Raw genomic sequence first — 24,551 nt, 5'->3', positions numbered from 1 at the left:
CGCAGGTAGAGCCGCCGGTGCGGAGGTAGCCGTCATGGGTCTACCCCCTCCCGTGGTAACCCGGATGGCGCTGGTTGATGGTCGAGGCAGCGGCGTATCCCGAAACTTGGCCGGAGCCGCTGCGACGAAAAGTCCTTGAGCTGAGCCGCTGGGTCTAACCAACGGAAGTTCCCGATGCAGGGGTGGAACCGCTGACTTACTAGGTCGGGGCAACTGAAAGTGTGCCAACGGATGCATCCGACGAGCGGGCGGGGCCGAAAAGACACTGGGCAAGGGTACGGAAGCAGCTCCAGCAGCCACCGAGGCAGGCACTGGAGCGGCAACCTTCTTGCCAGATTCACGACAGTGACGAACTACAGTAATATACCTCCTTCTCGAGGAACTCCTCGTCTTGTATCTCCTCCTTGAGGACTTCGACCTCTTCTTGGCCGGGCTGACGTGGGAGCTCACCCTCCTCCTTCTGGACAGCTCCCTCTTCCTCCTGCAGTCCCGTCCACTAGAGCTTTCCGAAAAGAAGGAACTGTAGGAGGAGTAGTCGTCCGAGGAATAAGAGCTTGTCGTCTGTCTCAATTATGAGCCTCCTAGGGGTCCTTGGTCTGGACATCAGAGTCGAGGGCTCCATGAAGTCCGGCGGAAGCGTAGCTGAGGGCGCCGGGGGTGAGCGGATAGCGGGGCGATAGGCGAACCAACCTTCGAACTCTTCCTCTTATTTCATGGGGGACCTGAAGGGCGTCCTAGGCGCCGTCCACACAATGGAGTCGGGGTCCGAAGAACACGTGGGCCGCCTTACTTTGTCCCGACCATCCCCGGAACCCGCTGAACCTGAAAAGCACTGCCACGACGTGAGGTTAGGAGCTGTATTGGGCCTCCCCCACACCGGGTCTTCACCTGAGACGGGTCCTGCGGGCACCAGGCCTTCGTCTACTACACACATTTCCGCCACACTAGCAGACCCCCCACTCATCTGTGTAGGCCCCTTCACAACATATTCCCCGACATCAGACTCATGGGGAACGGCAATGGGCCGTTTCCCGCAACGGACTTACCTCGTCCCCTACTCTGGGTAGGGGAAGGTGAAAAAGAACCTCTCTCCGACTGCGCTGAGGGTGATGTTCGCGGCGAGGTAAGGCTCATCTTCTTAGGAGATCTCTTGGATGCCTTCTTCTTCTTATTGGAGAACAAGGTCCACTGCAGTTCCGGCCAAGACTCGCACTCCGGGCACTTGGAGGAAGGGGAACACTTCATCCCCTGATACGAGGAGCACAACGTGTGCGGGTCGACCTCGGGCCTAGAGAGCCACGCTCCACAAGACTTACCAGCTTGGGGCCCGGGACAGCAATGCTGGGATTCCATAGAGGGAAGCGAACACGCAAACGACACAAGAACGCAAGGGAAAGGTGAGGAACACAACAGGAACACGTGGTACACAAGGGAAAGGAACACAAGGGAAAGGAACACAAGGGAACACGTGGGACACAAGGGATGGAGAACACAAAGGAACACATGGTGCACAAGGTGATCGGACGGGATAAGTGAGAGACAGGGGCGAGATGTTATCTACACCGCGACCAGACGCTTACTGGCGATCTAACAAGCGCAGCCTCACGTGCTGACCCCGGGTCGCCCCAGGGCGAGTATCCTTCCGCCCCAGAGTGCCCCGACAAGGTAACGGAGAGAAGGGGAACTACGCAAAATTCTTGGTCGGTAAATGAGGAGATCCCAGATCCTCCTAAGAAAGTAGTTCGAGGTAAGTGCTCCGTGTTGGAACAAATATCTATTGTAACTTATACTATCCAAGAGGAAGATCATAATTAAATTTGTTTGATCTTTATCCCCAAGATCACATCATCAATATCAATCAAGATAACCAAATTTGAAAAAGCAATATGAAGGTCCCCAATATGACACAATAATTGGAGAGTTAAGGATAAATTATGGAAGAGAAATAAAATACATTATACCAAGATGAAATATTGAATTATGAAATGAGACCCTAGTAAGCCTGTTCAATTAAAATGCACAAGGTCTTCCCGTACTGTACTTACTGAGCGTCTAAGAATAAACTGGAGGCAAAAATCTTTTAGTGGGACTCACCTATTTTTACCTGGATGATCCACGTCATGGACCACGGCAGCAATCAGACATGCTGCAACATCTAAAGGATCGAGAAGTCGTTTTATTCTTTCCAGGTCGAGAAAATATGCCGTCGCTTGCAAAACATCCGCTGCGTGGGTAGAATTGTGATACGTGATGTCTGCGTGGTAATTGGCTTCGATAAGCGTTAACCAATTCTGTAAAGTCTGTTCATCACAGCCGAGCGTGTTGGGGACATTGAAACGAGACATCAAGCTCATTCCTAACCACACAAGCGGTCTGTAAGAAAGATATAAAAAAAAATATTAGAGAAGCAGCAACGTTAAACATGGTAGAATAAAGGGAAATAACTGGAAAAAACATTTAACATGGTAGAATAAAGGGCAATAACTGGAAAAAACATGAACTAAATTTTATTTGTGTATAGGTAACTCTTATAACAAATTACCCTAACATGAACTTGATTCTGCTTAAACCTATTGTGCATTATTTACTGCTTCCCTGTTTCTTGATGAAAATTGGTATCCGTTTTCAATTTTAAGATTAGAGTAGCATTTATGAACAAAACCTTCAAGGAATTTCATGGACAAAACAAATACAGTGAGACTGTGTGGTAATGTAGCATCATAAGTAAATAAGGATTTAGGAAGTTTTCAAGTTCCAATGCATCTATTCTTTGGTATAATATCAAGTGGATCTAATTAACTTTTTTGAAGGTGTCTTGTTTTAAGACCTTAAGTACTAAACTTCCTTTCTGCTCTGTAAAATAAGGTATCATTGTACTTTAAAATATCATTAAATATATGATAAAAGGAGTCAACTTCTCTCCAGAGTATTCAAGTGAGACGATCACTCCATAATATATTTATTGTTTCATTGTCAAATAAGGGATTAGATTGGTTTTTTTTTAGAATGTATTTTTCCTTTGATTAGGGAGACTGACTCAGTGCTAGCCGGAGATGGTAGTTATAAACTTAGATAACAAACAGTTATATAGGAGGTGCACATGAAAGAAGCCAATTTCCCAGGCTTCACTTTTGAACTTTATTGAGGGAAATTCACAGCTTGGTGGGTTGGGAGCCCACTTAGCAGTGAACTGGAGGGGTCATTTTCTTCCCTGGAAATGACCCCATCTTGTCCTTTACAGGAGCTAAGTGGTGATCCCAATAACCTTCTACCTATCTTCCAAAGATATGGAAGACTGGTAGTGCCTTGCATGTAAATGGGTGCATGTACTCAATCAAAAATGGAGAAACCCTTCCCCCAAAGGGGATATTAGTTGAAAAGGTATACCTGCATGATTATCAACAGGTCTAGTATAAATTCCATCATCCCATCATGTCAGAGGGATGGGAGAGATACCGGTACTTCTGTAGATATAAAGGATGGTACTCCGAAATGTAACTTGACAACATCAGGTACGATGCAGCACATAACGATTCGATTGCTTAGTCCAAGAGAGGGTAGGCAGAAGAATGAAAGAGAAGAGCCAGTCATTCTACGTTTTTATTCCAGATTTAAATCTACGAGTGACCCTAGACGAGATGCATTCTGTCCCGTGTGGGAGCTGGGTTGGTTACACAACTGCTTGACAAATAGTATGTCAAAGGACCTGTGGGTGTACTCCCCTAGTTAAAATGCCATGAAGGTGGTCAGTCTTTTCAAGACTCCAGCCTTCACACTGTGCCCATAGATAGGCTTCTATAGAAAGCATTAGTGGGGCCTATGTCACTGACTGCATGAGCTCTAGCCCTAGTTGGTACCTCAACCGTTTTAAGGATCATCTCTTAAAGCCAAAAAGAGACTGTTCTTTGACAGCTTTTTTGGTCTCTGACACTCAGACCTGATACTCTAGAAGCACCAATTAAATATCTGGGAAGAATATTTGGTTGGTTCAACATTTCCCGGTGATGGGAAAATACTGTAGATGAAATAGTCACATAGGAGGTTGCTTGACCACTCAGAATGTGCAAAAATGGCCACATTATGGGGAGGGGAGGTCAGTAATACATTTTTATATATAAAGATCAATGGTTCTTAAGACTTGCCAAAAAAACTTTTCACCATGTTATACATTACAATTATTTTTATTGTACAATGAACTGTAATCAATGTTTATTTTTGTTTAAAAAAACAGTAGTGTTATTTAATGGCATTTAATTTTACTTTTGATCCCTACTTTCTCTGATTAAAACATGGAGTAGGAAACTAGTATTGGCAAGGTCAGCAGCTGATGGTGTTTATGATGGGACTGCTTGTTTTCTATGAAAAATTTAATCAGGGCAAACGGCAACAGTTAAATTCTACCATAAGATTAATTTCAATTATACAGTTACCTGTTTTATATGAATTGTATATATTAAGAACTCATACAACAGCAGTTAGAAATATAGATTTTACTCATACTAAAACTTTTCTTTTTGGAACCAATGATGGTTGTACCAAAATCTTCCTGGCAGCACAACAATTGGATGATTCTTCCATCATCTCAACAGCAAACGTGTAAAGCAATGTATTCACGTACCATTTAAAGCCAACAGCCTGTTATTCTGAGATTGAAGAGATCAATGAAGACTAATAGTGACCCAATTGTTCAAAAATCACAAATTTTAAGTAATTTGTATTTTTCCTAACAGTCCTCCCAACCGACCAGAGTTTTGTGTAGTTTACCCTACTCCCGTTTTCTATGAGGGCAAACCTCAGGTGGTGTGATACGCGCCCTGAGGCGTCCCCGGGTCAGAGAGCATGCTTGCTCAGATCTCGATCCCCAGTAAGTTCTTGATAGCTTAGGTTTCTATGAGGTCCAGCAAGGCACTCGGGGAAGGATGGGTGGGCCATTACCCAAAAGTAGTTCGAGGTAAGTACTGTTAGGAAAAATACAAATTACCTAAAATTTGTGATTTGTTCCAACACAGAATACTTACCTCGAACTACTTTCTTAGGAGACTTATACCTTAGGAGGTGGGAGTGTCCTTCAGGACCTAGAGACCAAGAGAAGTATATAAGAGGAACCTAGATAGGAGACTAGGTTCTGCTGACCCCAAGGAAAACACGAGAGAATAGGAAAAACTACGCACAAACCCATCTTAGTGTCTAAGTAACTCACCTCTGCAAGAAATCCTAGGAGATATGTCCTTCCAAAGATTGTGTATCCCATAGCAGTTTCAGGGGACTACTGGAGTCATTTCGGTAAGGGAGCAGGGGAAGGAAGAACAATGGGGGTTAAGGAAGGAACCTGTGTCTCTTGGACTTACTACCCGCGGTTGTCACTGGGGCTACACCTTCAAACCGTTTGGAGCGCGAAAATGACGGGACCTATCGAGAACCCGTCCAGGGACTTCCTCGAGGAGTCCTTTAAGTAGTGAGCTGTGAAGGTCAACTGGTTAGACCAAGTACCTGCCCTCAGGATCTGGCCCACTGCCATATTTTTCTCAAATGCCAATGAAGTACTTAGATGCCTAATGTCATGGGGTCTGGGCTTTCCTGGAAGGGGGACCCCTGCACTACTGTAGGCCCTGACGATCACCTGCCGTAGCCAGAAGGAGATAGTATTCTTGGAGACTGGCTTCTTCACTAGTCCCGAGGAGACGAACAGACTCTTGATCTCGGGTCGAAGTCTGGCTGTCCTCTCTAAGTATTTTCATACTGCCCTGACAGGGCACAGCAGCAAGTCCCTCGAGTTGTCCGATCGAGGGATTGCCGGCACTGAGAACCCTTCAAACTTGGGATCCCAAACGGCTGGATTCTGAGTATGCCACGAAGGATGGGACGAACCTGAAGGTAGCCTCACGCCAACCCTTCGAGTGTGACACCTCGTACGACAGTCCGTGCAACTCCCCTACCCGTTTTGCTGATGCCAGAGCTAACAGAAAAACTGTCTTGAGGGTGAGTTCCTTGTCCAAGATGTCCTTTAGGGGTTCGAAGGGAGGTTCTGACAGCATCTTCAGGACTCTGGCCACGTCCCACAGGGGCACCCTACTGGCTTGAGGGGGGCACGATTGTTCGAATCTCCTGATGAGCATCGAGATATGTCTGGAGGCACCCAGGTCGATGCCCTTCAGGAGGAAGACTTGACCCAGAGCAGCTCGGACTCCTTTGATGGCTGGGATGGACATGTTTACCTCGTCCCTGAGATAGACTAGGAAGTCCGCTATCTCTGGAATGGAGGCCCTCAATGGTTTGATGTTCCTCGAGACGCACCACTTAGTGAATGTGGCCCACTTTCCCTGGTATACTGCCGCTGATGAACGCCTCAGATACCCTGACATCCTTGCTGCCGTTCTCGAAGAATATCCCTCCTTCCTCAGGAGACGCTCGATATCCTCCACGCGTGAAGGCGGAGGGACCGAGGGTTCTCGTGGAACCTTTGAAAATGGGGCTGCCGGAGAAGGTCTGGCCTGTCCGGAAGGGGCCAAGGTGGATGACGCGCCAGTTCCTTTAGATCCGCGAACCACTCTCTCTCCGGCCACCAGGGCACTACCAAAGTCATCCGCAGGTTGTCCGCTCGCCTCACCCTGTTGAGGACCTGTCTGAGCATCCCGAAGGGAAGGAAGGCGTAAACGTCGAGGTTGTCCCAAGGGTGCTGGAAGGCGTCCTCAAATGCAGCTTCTGGATCAGGCACAGGAGAACAAAACACGGGGAGCTGTGCGTTCAGTCTCGTTTCGAAGAGGTCCAACACTGGTGATCCCCATTTCTGAATGAGGGTCTTGGCCACTTCCGGGTGCCTACCACTTGACCCATCCTGCTGAGGCCGTCGGCCAAGACGTTTCTCTTCCCTGGAATAAACCTTGTTGAGATCTTGATCTGTTCTCCTTCGGCCCATTCCAGGAGTCTCAACGTGAGGACGCACAACTAATTCGATTTTAGTCCTCCTTGTTTCTTTCTGTAGACCACCACCGTGGCGTTGTTGCACATCAGTGCCACGGTGTTTCCCCAGAGCTGATGGACGAACTCTAGGCACCATCTTCGCACTGCCATCATCTCTAGTACGTTTATGTGCTGGTTTTTCTCTACGTTCGTCCAACTTACTCTTGCTGTCCTGCCGACGAGATGGGTACCCCACCCCTCCTTGGATGCGTCCGTGAACAGAAGCATCTCCGGAGGGTTGGCTGCGAAGGACATTCCCTTGAGGGTGTTCGATCTGGCGATCCACCACTCTAGGACCTCCTTTGTCTCCGGGAACACCGGGACCACCTTGTGGGGGGAGTCTCTCTGGTTCCAGGTCTCCTTCAGGTTCCATTGGACCCCCCTGAGTTTGAGTCTCCCCTGGGGGACTAGCTTCTCCAACGACACGAGGTGGCCTATCAGTCTTTGCCAGTCCTTGGCTCTCCTGGGCTGGTCCGACAGGAAGGGCCGGAGGATCTGGTCCAAGTTGTCCAGCCTGTTCGCGGAAGGGAAAGCTCTCGCCAACCGGGAGTCCAGGACCATTCTGAGGTAGGTCATCTTGGTGGAGGGTATCAGTTGGGACTTCTCTAGGTTGATGATGATACCCAGGACGTTGCAGAACCACAGGAGCTTCGCGCCTTGTTCCCTCAGTACTTCCCCTGAGGCTGAAAGCAACAACCAGTCGTCCAGGTACCGAATCAGGCAGATGCCCTGTTCGTGTGCCCAGGCTGAGACTGTTGTGAAGACCCTCGTGAAGACCTGAGGGGCTGTGGACAGACCGAAGCAGAGGGTCTTGAACTGCAACGCTTGGGTACCCCATTTCACCCTTAGGTACTTCCTGCTGGAGGGGTGAACAGGGATTTGGAAGTACGCGTCTTTGAGGTCTATGGACATCATGAAGTCCCCCTCCCTCAAGGCCGCTAGGACTGACTTCGGAGTGTCCATCTTGAAGTCGGTCTTGCACACGAACTTGTTGAGGGCTGAGAGGTCTATGACTGGTCTCCAGCCCCCTGTCGCTTTCTCCACCAGGAAGAGTCTGCTGTAAAACCCCGGGCCCGGGTTCTTGACTGGTTCTATCGCCCCTTTCGCCAGCATCGCAGAGACCTCCTCTTGTAGGGCTGTCCTTCTCAAGGGGTCCTTGGGTGCCAACCACTCTGCCTGTTGATCTGGCATTAGAGGTGGGGGTCCGCCAGGAAGGGCAACCTGTACCCTTCTTTCAGGACTGCTATGGTCCACGGATCTGCTCCGTGGTCCCGCCATGCTTGCCAAGAATGTTTGAGGCATCCCCCCACTTGAGGCTGCGGCAGGAGTAGGGGTCTCTCTCCCTATCCCCTTCTAGAGGCGCGGCCTGAACGACCTCTTCTGGCTGCTGCATAGGAAGGTCTGAAAGATGATTGCATTGAAGACGTTCCTCTACGGGAGGGCTGAGAAGACTGAGACCAGGCCGTAGTAGGGGCGTCTCTCCTGGGTTGACTAGGTGAGGCGCGAGGAGGATGGGAGGTGTCGGAGGGCGCCCTTCTATGGGTAGGTCTTCTCGCTGGAGGGGGTCTGGAGTATCCCATATCCTTCAGCTTCCTGACCCTCTCTACCGTCTCTTCCACTGCCTTCAGGGGGAAAAGTGAGCCATCCCACATGGGTAGGCTCCTCAGGGACCTCGCTTCTCTGTCGGGGAGCCTCCTTACGAGCTTGTTGAGTATCGTATCCCTTTTTCGCAGAACCCAATTGGCGGCCTGCGCGATGGATTGATACGAGAGAAACTTAGGGCTTTACCTCCCGAGCTAATCAGCTCCTTCAGTAAGGCCTGGTTCTCCGGGATAGTGAGGTCATGGTTGGACTGAAAGCCTACCAGCGTGGAGGCCCACCAATCCAGCCATGAGGAAACGTTCACCGGGTCCTTGGCTATCTCCTTCATCATGGCAGCTTCTGAAAGGGAGAAACAGATCGGGGCAGTAGTGGGGCAGTAGTAACCCTCTCTTCAGCTTCTCCTTGCCCCAGGATGGCAACTGCAGGTTCCACAGTACAGGGACCTGCGCGATGCCATTCAGGAAGGTAAAACCGGCTCTGGGATTTTAGGCCTTGAAGATGCATGGAGGAGCTCTGGGTCTTGGGGGCTTCTGCATGGTTGGCCACGATCTTGTCCACGTGAGCCCTACCCAACCTAACATCCCTAGCCAAAGGCAGGGCTAGCGAGGGTCTCTGCTGCACCGGGGCATCAACCAGCCTGCTGAGGCTCGAGAGCCAGATTTCGTCGGAGGAGGGCTCGGTTTCGTCCAGTCTATGATGCCTGCGAATGAGTCCTATTACCCTCCTGTAGGCCGAAACTTCTGCTGCTGAACCTTCTCCGTTGTCGTCCATTTCCTCTGTAGGAAGTTCCGCTGCCTGTGACGGAGGTCGCCGCGCGGGGGGGAGGAAACATCTTGGACTGGTCCAACTTCGGCGGCTCAGGGCGTAAGACGGGCATCGCTGTCGGGACGGAGGCCTTCGTCCTGGACTTATCCCTGCTTACGGAGGTACAGGTAGATGCGGGCTTGCTCGTCGAAGGGAGTTGCTTGTCTCGTTCCTGCCGACTCGACGTTGACTTGGAGGTCGGGACGCGGCTGCCAGACCAAAGGGGTGACTCTCTCCGCTGGGGGGATGGAATCAGAACCTTCACGGAGTTATGCCTGTCCGCTGGCACCTGAAGAGACGACTCCCTCCTTCGATCGTATCTGCCGGTGGATACGTACCTTACTGGTGAGCGAGCCCTTGGGAGCCAGTTCGAGGGGCCCGGAACTGCTGACATCTCTTATAAGTTTGCTACGAGGGATGACAACTCATTCTTCCCCCGGGGAGTCACTTCTCCTAAACTTCCTCCTGGGGGATCTAGAGCACCTACCCCCGTGGCGGGGTCTGGAGCGGGAGCGAGAACGACAACGTCTCCTGCGGGACCTCTCACGACGTCTCCTATGGTCCCTCGGGGCTCCGTCTTCCGAGGAGCAAGAGTAGGCTTCGACCGAGGAGCCGGACGACTTGCATGTTCTCACCGGCGGGCCCGACTCATGCCGCATTGTAGATGGGTCCACGCGTCGCTCGATGGAAGAAGAGGGCTGTAGGAAGACGGACGGAAACGTAGCTGAAGGCGCTGGAGGGGAGCGTGGGAGTTCCTCGATGGGGGACCAGGTTTCAAAACCTTCCTCCATTCTCAACGGAGACCTGAAAGACATCTTTGGCGGCGCCCACGCGAGGGAGTCCGACGGCGGCGAGTCTTCCTTCTCGGTGGAACCCTAGGCTGCAGAAGCACCTGAAAAACACGCCCACGAGGCGGGAGAAAAGGTAGGCACAGTTTTTCCCCACATAGGATCATCTGAGGAGACGGACCCTGCTTGCACCAAGGTTCCGTCCCCCGAACACACTCCCGTCCCTCTCTCAGGCCCCTCACTTGCCTGGAATGATGCCACAACACCACTATCAGGCAAATCAGACTCCTGGGGAAGGGCCACAGGCCTCTTCCCCGCAACCAACTTACCTCGTCCCCTACTCTGGGTAGGGGAAGGCAGCAGAGAGGCTCTGTCTGACGAAACGCCTGGCGAAGCAAGAGGAGAAGAGACGTTCGGCTTCTTAGGTGATCTCTTAGATGCCTTCTTCTTTTCGGTGCCGTAACGCACCCACTGCACCTCGTTCCAGGACTCGCACTCTGGACACGTGGCTGTAGGGGAACACACACTGCCCCTACACGAAGAACACAAGGAGTGCGGGTCAACTTCAGGTTTCGACAGGAAAGCACCACACGATGGAAAGGATAAGGGGAACACAAAGGTACCACGTGGGAACCGTGTGAGACAAAGGAGTCGGGGACACAAAGGGTTGCACTGGATAAGGAGAGCGTCGTGATGTTATTGCGACGCGACCAGAGAACTTACTAGGGATTGAAACCTGAGCAAGCATGCTCTCTGACCCGGGGTCGCCTCAGGCCGCGTATCACACCACCTGAGGTTGCCCCTCATAGAAAACGGGAGTAGGGTAAACTACACAAAACTCTGGTCGGTTGGGAGGAGATCCCAGATACTCCTAAGAAAGTAGTTCGAGCTAAGTACTCCGTGTTGGAACCAACGAGGATTAAAAAGGGAGAAAGCAGTAACAGAAAGGAGGCCTAGAACAGAAGGAAGACGATTACTATTTGCAGTAACATTGGCATAGAAAGGAAATGTGTAAACTGTGACAGAGCAAAAGAGATTACTGATGATAGGAATCAGGAGTTGTATCGAATTTCAGTCAGACCGACCGAGCAACATTGTTCTTAGATGCTTTAAACTCTTTGAACAATGAAGTTATGGCAAGATGAGTTTTTGAGGATACTGCTGGTGATGTGTTTGCTGCTAATATCTATCATAATGGGGATTACTTGCGACAATACTTGCTAAAGTATGAGACAAGTTTCTGCGTTATCTGAAAATATCAAGCGACGAAGCATAGCAGCCAATGTTGATTTAAACAGCAAATATGTGTATGATAGTCTCGATTTCAATAGTAGCAGTTAGAGTGATACCCACATTTATAATCTTCTCAATGCTAACATGGAGACAGATCAGCAAATAGATAATAGGCATATAAAGCTCCTTCTGCTTAAGTAGTTCTGGGACACAATCTGTTTCCCATATCCTGATGACAAACAAAATTCACAGATGGGTTCTTACAGCTCTCTCTTGCACAGTAACATCACAGCGACTCATTTGAAAAGTCTGGGCCACAGATGTGTGCACTGGATCTACTTCATGAATGGAGGACTTACAAGTTTGGTCTGGATGCAACATACTCCACTAGGAAGGATGCTAGATTTTCATAGATTTCTACAGATCACACACACCCAAAAGTGGATGTAGTTTGTGAAATGCTCATTTCCAAAGACCATCGTAGCTTGTCACAAACTGTTCACAACCTGTCAAGATCAAGATAGCTAACTGAGTGTTATAAAAAAAATCTGTCAAGGATGCTGGAGGAGTCATTAGGATGACAAGAGAGAAAGAAATCTCCCAATCATGAGAAAGATCATGTGGTATAATTGACGACATTGAACTGAGCGTACACCAATGATTCAGTCCAAGTTTTATGAAGATTGGCTATGATAGTGCAAAGATGATTGTGGACTGCATAAAATCCATCAACAATCCATTTAACACAAGAACCATAGTTTAGAACATCTCTACTGGAACTGACACAAACCAAGAAGCTCTAATTCCTGAAAATTGGTGAGAAGACTAATCAAGATTTTTTATACCAGATTACAGGATAAGGAGGAACACTTACATAATACAATTCCTTCCAACTTCCAACTGAGCTTCTACTCAGTCAACAGCAAAGAAATTGATGGTAAAAACCACAGCTGCAGAAACTATTACTAATAAGAAGATTACGCTAGAGAAAGAGGGTACAGTATGCTAGAACTCTTGAAGTAGGAATTGACCAACACATCCCACTTCCTCACCAGTGACTATAAGGATGGCATCAACCTGAAGAAGCCTGATAAAGCCTCCCCAACTTCCAAAGATGAGGAATGTAAGAACTGATGCTCAGATGACAATAGCACACTTCATGGCACTTGGGTAAAAGCTACCAATGAAAAATCTGGGTTTTCACACATTTGGAAAATTGACCGAAAGTCTTGACAATAGTATTCTTACTACTTATTTTACTTTTACTTTGACGGCTGCTTTTGCGGTCCCATACAGCAGGGGAACCCAGCTCTCTACATGACCTCCACTACAATGTTCAATCAGCAAGTAGGTTAGGTTAGGTTATGTTAGGTTAGGTTAGCTACTTACTGTTTGGGCATTTTGTAAACTTACCAACGATGATACTGATGATTTTGTAAATGGACCAAAATCTTGGCCCTTTAGCAAAATGTCGAGATATTTACGTCATTTTCCAAAGTGACCACGAATTTGATCTTTTTGTATAATGGCCGAGTTTTGTAAAATTATGACCGTAACAAACAAACTAACGAACAGAGATTTTAAAAAGTCTTAATGGTAAATATTGATTATTTCAAGCATTTTAAAGTCTAATAAAGTTTGTTTGAATATATCTATCTGGATATTGGAGAGGTCACACAAGATTTTGAGCCACACATAGTTTAATGGGATAAAAGATATCAGTAGAGATTCGTATATGGATGTTATTGAAAGTACACGGATCGCAATTCAACAGATTGCGCATTTAAGGATGATAGTGGTGCATCCTTCAGGATAAATATTCAGTAGTGGAATACTGTAAAACAGTGCACATTACAGTTTTGTATTTCATCTATTTTTATCCAGTAGCATACACAGTTCACAACAGTTACACCACATGAAAACAGAGCAGCTGTCATTGTAGTCTTCTGGTCAGGGAACATCCTAGATTAAAAAATATAGATGAAACGAGATGAGACTTCAAAATAATGCGTAAGCCTAGTTAAGTACGAGTAAATTCGAGTGCTATTACCTTTTATCACTTATTTTTTCCAGTTTTATGACATCGAAATTCCACGACATATCTTCGGCAACTAGTTCTCTTATGGCTGCTGACGCCTGCTGCTGCAACATGGGTAATGAAGGTCTCGGTAACTGGCTGACTTTGATGTTAGTATCATTACTACTCCGGCGCCCGGACATCAGTGGTTTAGGCGCTTGCTGTTAATCAAAAAGATATTTTTCAATAGAGAATTATTTGAAATCATAAATGTACTAAAGAGATCTGGGAAAAAGAATGTCTAACAGTATTTTCAAGCAAATTTTAATATTAAATGCTTGTTATTGATATGACTTTTCTTAGATTATTTCTCATCCTTGTCATCCTTACCATTATAAATGTTGGCATTATTGAAATGGCTGTAGATCTTCATCTATTTTATAAATTTACCAAAAACATGTCATGCATAAAAACCTTCAACTGGTGAAACGTCTCAAGAATACCAGGAAAATCAGAGTTTTCAAAATAAAATATCTTATTTCTACACTCACCTGATGTTCTTATTGCTTCTTCTCCAGATTCCAGGTTTAATCAACAAATACATGTAAAAATGGTATTTCTGGGCCCGAACCTGTGCCGCCCAGTGAATAAGCTCCATTTAGCACTTATTCTTAGGTAATTTACTGCTAAATATACCAGAGAAAAAATGTAAAGGAGTGCTAGGTTAACTAGCTCGCTCACCTATTGGTGTCGGTATAAAATTGGGCGTATAATCCAGAGGTCCCGCACTATTTAGATTCATCCACGACAGAAACCCCAATAGAGGAGAGCCGTTCAACCTCACTCGGTACTACCAACAATGCATCCGCTCAGAACCAAACTCCTTTTAGCACGTCTTGTGTGTAACCCGCTTTTTTGTTGTGCTCTCGTTTTTTCGCTTATTTTCTTTGGATTATGGCTTCTTCGTCGGTTTCCCTGGAGACACCGTCTAAGTTAAGTACCAAGCTGTGTTTTGCTGTGTTTTGAGCAACCTAGATCGTCTAATATTTGAATTATAGGAGTGTATTCTCTTCGTTCATACCGATCTTGCTTGATTCCATTTACAGTTGGTACTCCTGTTTTGAGAGCTTTTAGTTTCACTCGCGGTGTTACTATATGTATTATTTTTATTATTAAATTTTATTTGTTATTATGGATATTCATTATTTAGCGTTTAGAACCCTCGTGGTTCAAATTTTGGGCCGATATCATTTACGTATCGTTTTGGCTGCCGACCTTCGTGCTAGGCGGCAATGTTATTTTTTAAGCCATCAGGTGTGTCTTTTGTGATTTAATTATTATGTTGCATGCCTTGCCCAAAAATTTTTATGTGTTTATTTTATATTATCAACGCTATTACTATTATAATGAATATTGTGTTATCACTCCGTTTGATCTGTCTGGTTAGGGATCGTCAGTTGGTAGCCCTGCTGCTCCGTATCACGTGATTCTCCCCCATGCTCCCCCTCTCGCTAGGTGGGTGGCTAGGCTTCTCTCCCCCTCTCCCCTAGGGGACCGTTGCCTTCCCTCCTTGGAGAGGGGGTAGTTCAGTGTTTATGGACTTTGTCCTCCGGGTGTCCCGGCGGGTTCGGCTCTGTCTAGTCTGGTTGGCCACCGGTCAACAGAGTTGGATCCCGGTGCACCCTATTTTATATTCACTTATCACACTGGTTTATGTTATATGAAACCCTCTGGGTTCCGTTGGAGGTTCTTATCTACAGTTCCGCCCCCCTATTTAATTTATAACAGTTCCTATGATGATTATATGACAGATCACTACCCCGGAGTTCCTATACGAATTGGTTTTGGATACTTTTATTTCCCAGCCCGGGGCTTAGCCTCGCCCCGGGAAATCAGACACCCTGTGTCTTAAATTTTTGTTGTTGCATCCTTTTTTATTCTCCCGGCTCGACCGGAATGGATGGCTATACTTTAGTCTTAAGCTAGACTTTTGTTTAGGCCGGGTCCTCGGGACCCGCCCCTACTTAAGAATATTACAGTTAAGCCCTAATCTTGTGTTAGGCTTATGTTAGGCCCGGGTCCTCCGGACCCGCCCCTACTTAAGAGAATTACAGTTTCTCATATACTATTTACTTTAGTCTTAAGCTAGACTTATGTTTAGGCCGGGTCCTCCGGACCCGCCCCTACTTAAGAGAATTACAGTTTCTCATATACTATTTACTTTAGTCTTAAGCTAGACTTATGTTTAGGCCGGGTCCTCCGGACCCGCCCCTACTTAAGAATATTACAGTTAAGCCCTAATCTTGTGTTAGGCTTATGTTAGGCCCGGGTCCTCCGGACCCGCCCCTACTTAAGAGAATTACAGTTTCTCATATACTATTTACTTTAGTCTTAAGCTAGACTTATGTTTAGGCCGGTTCCTCCGGACCCGCCCCTACTTAAGAGAATTACAGTTTCTCATATACTATTTACTTTAGTCTTAAGCTAGACTTATGTTTAGGCCGGGTCCTCCGGACCCGCCCCTACTTAAGAATATTACAGTTAAGCCCTAATCTTGTGTTAGGCTTATGTTAGGCCCGGGTCCTCCGGACCCGCCCCTACTTAAGAGAATTACAGTTTCTCATATACTATTTACTTTAGTCTTAAGCTAGACTTATGTTTAGGCCGGGTCCTCCGGACCCGCCCCTACTTAAGAGAATTACAGTTTCTCATATACTATTTACTTTAGTCTTAAGCTAGACTTATGTTTAGGCCGGGTCCTCCGGACCCGCCCCTACTTAAGAGAATTACAGTTTCTCATATACTATTCTTTTTATAGATGGTGCATTGTCAGACGACAGCCTGTGCAGCTGTTCTACATCAGCCCTGCGGCCATACCGTCTGTCGGTCTCACGCCCTCTGCGGTGTGCAGCTGGAGGATGTCGTGGTATGCCACCCGGATAACTGTGTGGTCTGTTTTGACCTCGTTACCACCCTTGGATCTGACTCGGTGAGTCCCGTTGTCTATGTTGCCTTCTTATTTATCTTACCTTTTTTGGCATACATACACTATTTAGTAAGATATCTATGGTCTTGAAGGACCACTGGGAGTCTGCCCTTTTATAATTCCCACTATTATTTCAGGCATCCCCGGAGCAAAAGTCTGCGGCTCGGACCACACTGAAAGTGTGGGTTGGTGGTTTTGCCCGGAACGTGAAGTCCAAGCGGCCGTACGTCCTCTCCGAGGACTACTGTTCCCTGATTTACCCCAACGCCAAGTCTTCAGCCGCTGTGGCTAGGCATGTTGCAGCTCCCATCATTGCCCACATTGATGCCACCATAGCGGGGTTTATTGATCCAGAGCAGGATCCGTCGGACGCCCCCGGAGATCTAGAAGACAATGTTGCCTCCATGAACCTTGACGTGGAACCCATGTTATTGGATGATCCAGATACAGGTAGGGTGGTAAGTGAGGCAGGTGTTTCTGGCGCTGAGATTCCTATCCTCAGCCCCTCTCTTTCTTCTTCTTCTGATCGCTCTTCCTTCCATGGTTTTTCTGGGGACCGTGATTCGTCCCAACGATCACACCCGGTTCCCCCCAAGAATAAGTCTAGAACCTTACCTAAAGTTCATAAGCCTCATAAGGCTTCTCATGGTTCTAAACAGAATACAAACCTGTCATCTAAGGCTTCTGGCTCCTCCTCTAAGTCTCGCGACCCGGGAGTTCATTCCGCCACACCTGCTGCTAGCCCGGGCCTTTCCGAATCAGCCATGCTTCGCATCGTGTCGGAGATGCAGGCTAAGTTTGTATCAGAGATACAGTCTAAGATGGACACGATGTTCTCTAACATCGGTCAGAGACTTGGGGCATTAGAGCAAGGTGCTCCGGAGCGGGTCCAAAGCTCTCTCATCCCGGATGCCTCTAAGCTCCCGCAGTTTGCCAAAAACAACCCTTGGCGTATGGCTCTTCATTCCCCGTTCTCAGACGGAATGTTAACTTTGGAGGGTCTTGGCACTCGTCCCCTAGAGGACTTTGAATTCTTTCCTCCTGGTCTGGCATTTCCATTTCATGGTTATGCCAGGCTTACCGAGGAAGCTTTGGTTCGGTTAGACAAGGTCCCCAAGGAGACAGTCATCTTCCCAAAAGAGCAGGCCCAATCTGTGTGGGCCAGATTCCTGAATGACATCGGCTGCACCAACACTATGTTGACGCCTTATAAGAGCTCTTTTACAATGTTCCTAATGGACAAAAACACCGTGACTCCATGTGTCAATAAGGTAGCAGAGCTTGCCTTCCAATATGCTCTGGAGGAGAAGCCCTTGCCTCCCATCCGAGAGGTGGATCCAATCTCCCTCCTTCTTCCTTCAGGCATTGAGTGTTGGGACAACGTCCATACCACATTTACCTCTGGAAAGCTAGCAGCAGACTGTGCTTCGGTAATGTTTAGTGAGCGGCTTGCCCGTCTCCCAGAATCCCTCATTAAACAGGAGTATGATTCTCGCCTACGCGTTGGCCGTACTCTGAACCTGGCCACTTCCACGGAGTCGATAGCCTTGACTTACGATACTGAGAGTATTTTTTAAATCTCTCAACAAGGCTACGTTGCAGTCATTATACTACGACCTGTATGACTTCGCTACTGCTAAACGCAAGTGTCGCAAACATGTCCTGGCAGAGGCGACTATTAGGCATGAACCTAATAAGCTGATCCGGTCCTCCTGTTGGGGTTCAAACCTCTTCCCTGAGGACCTTGTAGAGGAAGTTTTGGCGGAGGCCACTAGAGTCAACCAGAGCCTTAAAGCCCGTTGGGGTTTGACTCCTAAACGTAAATCTGACCCTGCAAATTACCAAGCCCGGGGTAGGAAGAAGCTCCGTCCATATACTTCCACCCAGTTCAGGCAACGGCAGACTGGTTCGCCCATTTTCCGGCTGCCTCTTCCCCCATCTCCTGTTGCCCCGGCACAGCCTTCCACCTCTCAGGCTCCTTCGGACGACTATGTCACCGTTCTGCTTCCTAAGAGCCAGCTTTCTGGTGCCTCCGCCACTTCTCCTGCCTTTAACCAGTCGTATGAGGCTCATAGCTCTTCCCAGAGTTATGGTAGAGGTAGAGGCTACCACCGTGGTTCTAACCAGAACAAAGGCAGGGGAAGAGCTTTTCGCAGAGGAAAGAACTTCCGAGGCGGACGTGGAGGCAACTCCTCAAACCAATACTGAGGTGCAGCAGGTAGGGGGGAGGCTCTATGCCTTCCGCAACAAATGGAGGTTCAGTCCCTGGGCGTTCAGTATCATCTCCAAGGGACTGGGGTGGAGTTGGATTCAAGGACCTCCTCCTCCGAACAAATTTCGTCAACATTCCACTCCGGACCTGGTCGAATTTGTCCAGGATCTTTTACAAAAGAACGCCGTACAAGAAACGAAACACCTGAAGTTTCAAGGTCGGCTGTTCAGTGTCCCGAAGAAGGATTCAGACAAGAGAAGAGTGATTCTAGACCTATCCCTTCTCAACTTGTCCATTCAATGCGACAAGTTTCGAATGCTTACCGTCTCGCAGGTGCGGACCTTACTTCCCCGTGGGGCCGTCACCACCTCTATCGATCTTACAGACGCCTATTATCACGTCCCGATAGCGAGACACTTCCGTCCGTACCTAGGCTTTCGCTTAGGGGACAAAAGTTACTCCTTCAAGGTGATGCCTTTCGGGCTCAACATCGCCCCAAGGATCTTCACAAAGTTAGCAGAAGTCGCTGTTCAGGAACTCAGGAATCAAGGGATTCAAGTAGTAGCCTATCTGGACGACTGGCTCATTTGGTCAGACACCTCCCAAAATTGCCTAAAAGCCACTCACAAAGTCATCCATTATCTTCAATCTCTAGGCTTCCAGATCAACTTCAAGAAGTCCCGTCTTCTTCCAAAATCGAAGTTCCAATGGCTCGGCCTGCAATGGGATCTTATATCTCATACTCTGTGTCTTCCCAGACCCAAGAGGTTAGAGATTGCAAGGAACACCAAATGCTTTCTCAAAGACAAAGTAAGTTCCAGACGACTCCAAGAGAGGATTCTGGGGTCCCTTCAGTTTGCCTCAGTGACGGATCTTCTTCTGAAGGCAAAATTGAAAGATATCAATCGTGTCTGGCGTTCGAGGGCGAACCGGAAGCTCCGGGACAGGAAAGTCCGCCTTCCTCCCATTCTACGGGAAAGACTTCTTCCTTGGACAAGAGCAAACAGTCTGTCAAAGTCAGTTCCCCTTCGATTTCCGCCTCCGAAATTAATCATTCACATGGACGCATCCTTGTCAGGTTGGGGCGGTTATTCTCAGCTCAAGAAAGTTCAAGGTCTTTGGACTCCCTTGTTCCGCCAATTTCACATCAATGTGCTAGAGGCCATGGCAGTTCTTCTAACCCTGAAACGTCTTGCTCTTCCCAAGAAACAACACCTTCGTCTGGTCCTCGACAGCGAAGTGGTGGTCCGCTGCCTCAACAGAGGCGGGTCAAAGTCAGGGCCTCTGAACCATGTTCTAGTAGCCATATTCTCCCTAGCAGCCTTGAACCGTTGGCATCTTTCAGCTGTCCACCTGGCGGGAGTCCGGAATGTAGTGGCAGACGCCCTGTCCAGGAACTCCCCTCTAGAATCGGAATGGTCACTCGATCTAAAGTCATTTCGGTGGATTCTCTCTCAGGTTCCCGGTCTCCAAGTGGACCTCTTCGCCACGGAATCCAACCACAAATTGAGAGTATATGTGGCTCCCAATCTAGACCCTCAGGCTTACGCCACAGACGCCATGTCACAGAATTGGGACACCTGGGAAAAGATTTATCTCTTTCCCCCGGTGAATCTTTTGCTGAAAGTTCTAGACAAACTGAGATCCTTCAAGGGACAAGTAGCCTTGGTCGCACCCAACTGGCCCAAGAGCAACTGGTATCCTCTCCTGCGAGAGTTGAGACTATACCCTCACCCGATACCCAATCCGGTTCTGTCTCAGATAGTACAAACACGCGTTGTGTACGCTTTCTCAAACATTCAGAGCGCCCTAACTTTATGGACTTTATGAAGTTTGCGGCTATGCATGCTGCCAATATTGATCCTCAAAACACCTTGTTCCTAGAATCGGATAAACGGGATTCCACCATCCGCCAGTATGACTCTGCAGTTAAAAAGTTGGCAAAATTTTTAATAGACTCAGACGTGAACTGTATGAACTTGAACCTTACAGTCACTTTCTTTAGATCTTTTCTGGGCTCAATCCCTGTGCCGCGCAGTGAAATGCTCCTTAAGCACCATTTCAAAGGAATATAACTGCTTGAAAGGAGGCACAGGTCTCTCGCCCAGAAATAGATTTTTCCTTCGTCAAAATCCCTTTATTAGAATCAGGTCTGGCAGCCAATACTATCACCACTATTAAATCGGCTCTGAAAAAGATCTTCCTAGTGGGTTTTAACATAGACTTAACCGACTCTTTGTTAGCTTCAATTCCGAAAGCTTGTGCCAGACTGAAACCGGTTACTCGTCCTACTCCGGTGACCTGGTTCCTTAATGACGTACTCAGATTGGCTTCTGATACCATTAACAGTTCTTGTGATTACATTCCCCTTCTCAGGAAAACACTTTTCCTGGTGAGCTTGGCTTCCGGGGCAAGAATTTCTGAATTGGCAGCCTTGTCGAGAGACCCGGGTCATATTGACTTCCTGCCTTCGGGAGAGGTCCTTCTTTCTCCTAACAAATTCTTTTTGGCTAAGAACGAAGACCCTCAAAACAGATGGTCTTCCTGGAAAATTGTTCCCCTCACGCAAGATCCGTCTCTGTGCCCTGTTACTACTCTTAGGTCTTATTTATCCCGGACCTCCTCTAACTCCTCGGGGCCTCTATTCGTTAGAGAACAAGGCGGTACCATTACTATTAAAGGGATCAGGCAACAAATCTTGTATTTTATTAAACAAGCTAACCCTGACTCTTTTCCTCTTGCACATGATATCAGGGCGGTTGCTACCTCGGTGAACTTCTTTCACCACATGAATTTTACAGACCTTTCCAGGTATACAGGGTGGAAATCACCGTCAGTGTTCAAGAAACACTACCTTAAACATTTGGAAGCCCTAAAATTTTCTGCAGTAGCCGCAGGGAGCGTAGTTACTCCCAAGTAACTCACAGGTTAATGCCTTGACTCTTTATCTCTCCCTCTTACCTGCCTCATTTATACCCTATTGTATTCGTTGGTCTCGCACCTGAATACTGTTATTATATTTGTAAATTTTATACTCCTGAGTATCTGTATATATTATCACTCACGGCATTATTATACCTACCTTATTGGATTTATGTTCATATTTAAGATACCCTTATAATTGTTTTTTGGTACTCATCTCTGATTAAAAGCATCCTGTATTTCCCTTACGCTTATGTTTTTTTCCTTTATTTTGCAAGTTTGGTGACATTTTCTCTTGTATAGATTCACTGGGCGGCACAGGTTCGGGCCCAGAAAAGGGATTTTGACGTAGGAAAAATCTATTTCTGGGCGAAGGACCTGTGCCGCCCAGTGAACCCTCCCAGCTCCTCTCCCTTGGAGTCCCCAAACTTTGGGTGCTAAGGAGTTGGGTTCTGAGCGGATGCATTGTTGGTAGTACCGAGTGAGGTTGAACGGCTCTCCTCTATTGGGGTTTCTGTCGTGGATGAATCTAAATAGTGCGGGACCTCTGGATTATACGCCCAATTTTATACCGACACCAATAGGTGAGCGAGCTAGTTAACCTAGCACTCCTTTACATTTTTTCTCTGGTATATTTAGCAGTAAATTACCTAAGAATAAGTGCTAAATGGAGCTTATTCACTGGGCGGCACAGGTCCTTCGCCCAGAAATAGATTTTTCCTACGTCAAAATCCCTTTTTTATTTTAAAATAAATTTTTAAATATACTTACCTGGTAGTTACATATACATAGCTTAATCCCGCCGATTCGTCGGGCGCACGGCAGGAATTCAAAATTCGCGGAAATCACCGACAGGTGAGCAGGTGGTCATAGCTGTGCGCCCTCTAACCAGGTAACTGGAACCATTCCCAACATTCCTCAGAAATTCCATGCCCCTGTTTTCAGAGGGGAGGAGGGAGGGACCTTTTATATATGTAACTACCAGGTAAGTATATTTAAAAATTTATTTCAAAATAAAAAATACCATTTTTAAATATGTAACTTCCCTGGTAGTTACATATATATATAGCTGATTGACACCATTGGTGGCGGGTTAGAAAACCTCAATCCCATCGGGAATTCGTATAATTATTAATAGCTACAAATTAGCTGTATCAATAATCTGGTTCTTACTTGATAAGGAAGCTGGCTTCATAGTTATCCAGCCTCATTTGCCTGCATTCCTTGAGAGACTCAGCGATCCACCAAGGGGGCTGTATAAGTCTCTGTGGGGCTGCCACACGGTCCTTGATCTTAACATGGCTAGACCACCACCCCTGCTATCCTGGCATAGCCATGGACAATGACTCTGACCACCTGACTCAAAAATACACTAAAAACACACACCATAAAAAACTAACTTCGACTTGCATCCCAAACTGTGGAAGGCTGCAACAACCTTCACAGACAACCTGCGATACCAAGTTCAAGAAAAAGGCAAGGGTATATAATAAAAGGTTATAGGGTAGAGGCAGTAGTACCTTCTCCAACTACGACGCCGGAGGCAACATACGGACCCAGGGAGCAACAATCTTCATATTGGGTCTGTACATCTTTAAGGTAACAATCTGCGAAGATTGACTTACCTCGCCAGAATGTCGCCGCCAAAATTGACTTCGACTTATTGTGTCTATATGCCATAGAAATCGCTACAGCTCTAACCTCATGTGGTTTGACCTTAAGGATTGGAAAGCTTTTCTCCTCACAGTTCTGGTGAGCTTCCCTTATTAAATCCTTAATAAAAAATGCCAGAGCATTCTTTGATAAAGGTAAAGAAGGCTTTTTTACCGAGCACCAGAGGTTATCTGCTTGTCTTCTCAGGTTTTTGGTTACCTGTTGATAAAATTTTAGAGCTCTCACTGGACAAAGGCCTCTCTCCTTTTCGTATCCTACTAAGTGAGATAACCCTGGAATGGTAAAGGATCTGAGCCAAGGTCGAGAAGGATTCTCGTTCTTGGCAAGAAAGCCTAGCTGAAGGGAGCAAACTGCATTGTCTCCACTAAAGCCCACCTTCTTGCTGATGGCTTGCAACTCTCCTATTCTCTTGGCTGTAGCCAACGCAACCAGGAATAGGGTCTTTTTAGTAAGATCCTTCCAAGAAGCCTTGTCGATAGGTTCAAACCTGCTTAAGGTCAAAAACCCCAGGACTACATCCAGGTTCCAAGAGGGGGTTGGGTTGTCCTTCCTCTTAGCGGCCTCAAAAGATCTAATGAGGTCCGAGAGATCCTTGTCTCCTGACACGTCAATATGTCTGTGACGGAAGACGGAGGCTAGCATGCTGCGGTATCCCTTGATGGTCGATACTGCCAACTTTTCTTTCGTTCGTAAATGCAACAGAAAATCTGCTATTTGGGTTAGAGAGGTACTGGAAGAGGAAAAGTTGCTAATCCTGCACCATTCTCTAAACACGTCCCACTTAGATTGGTATACCTTAATTGTGGACATCTTTCTAGCTCTTGCGATAGCTCTTGCAGCTTCCCTCGAAAAGCCCTTCGCTCTTGTCAGCTTTTCGATAGTTGAAAGGCAGTTAGATTGAGAGCGAGGAAATTTTGATGGTACCTCTCTATGTGTGGCTGTCTGAGTAGATCGTTCCGACATGGTAACGCTCTGGGGGTATCTACCAGCCACTCCATCACTTCTGCAACCCAAGGTCTCATGGGCCAAAACGAAGCTATCAGGGTCATGCGGGCGTTGTTCGACTCTCTGAACTTTTTCAAGACTCTGTCCAGGATCTTGAATGGGGGAAAAGCATACATGTCTAGTCCTTCCCACTCCATGAGAAAGGCGTCCACTGCCACTGCTTTCTGGTCTGGGACTGGAGAGCAATAATCTGGTAACCTCTTTTTTTTCTGGGTCGCGAAGAGGTCTATTGAGGGTTCTCCCCACAGAATCCAAAGGCTGCTGCACACCTCGTGATGTAGGGTCCACTCTGTTGTGAGAACTTGTCTTCCTCTGCTGAGAAGATCCGCCCTGATGTTCTTCTCCCCC

The 24,551-nt window shown here is 47.3% G+C and overlaps 1 protein-coding gene across 3 annotated transcripts in view; it reads right to left on the bottom strand.

Annotated features, from left to right (window-relative positions):
• LOC137625399 (high affinity cAMP-specific and IBMX-insensitive 3',5'-cyclic phosphodiesterase 8B-like) overlaps positions 1 to 24,551 on the bottom strand; it is a 324,266-nt gene that overhangs the window by 60,312 nt on the left and 239,403 nt on the right. For all 3 annotated transcript variants that reach the window (XM_068356283.1, XM_068356285.1, XM_068356284.1), the window contains 2 exons: positions 13,438 to 13,625; positions 2,095 to 2,373 (listed from right to left, as the gene is read on the bottom strand). In XM_068356283.1, the coding sequence (XP_068212384.1) occupies positions 2,095 to 2,373; positions 13,438 to 13,625 (467 nt within the window). The remainder of the gene's footprint in view (positions 1 to 2,094; positions 2,374 to 13,437; positions 13,626 to 24,551) is intronic.

The sequence above is a fragment of the Palaemon carinicauda genome, chromosome 32 (assembly GCF_036898095.1).
Source record: "Palaemon carinicauda isolate YSFRI2023 chromosome 32, ASM3689809v2, whole genome shotgun sequence".
Taxonomy (NCBI): Eukaryota; Metazoa; Arthropoda; class Malacostraca; order Decapoda; family Palaemonidae; genus Palaemon; species Palaemon carinicauda.
The sequence above is the reverse complement of the archived record's forward strand: the minus strand, read 5'-3'. Positions and strand labels throughout refer to the sequence as shown.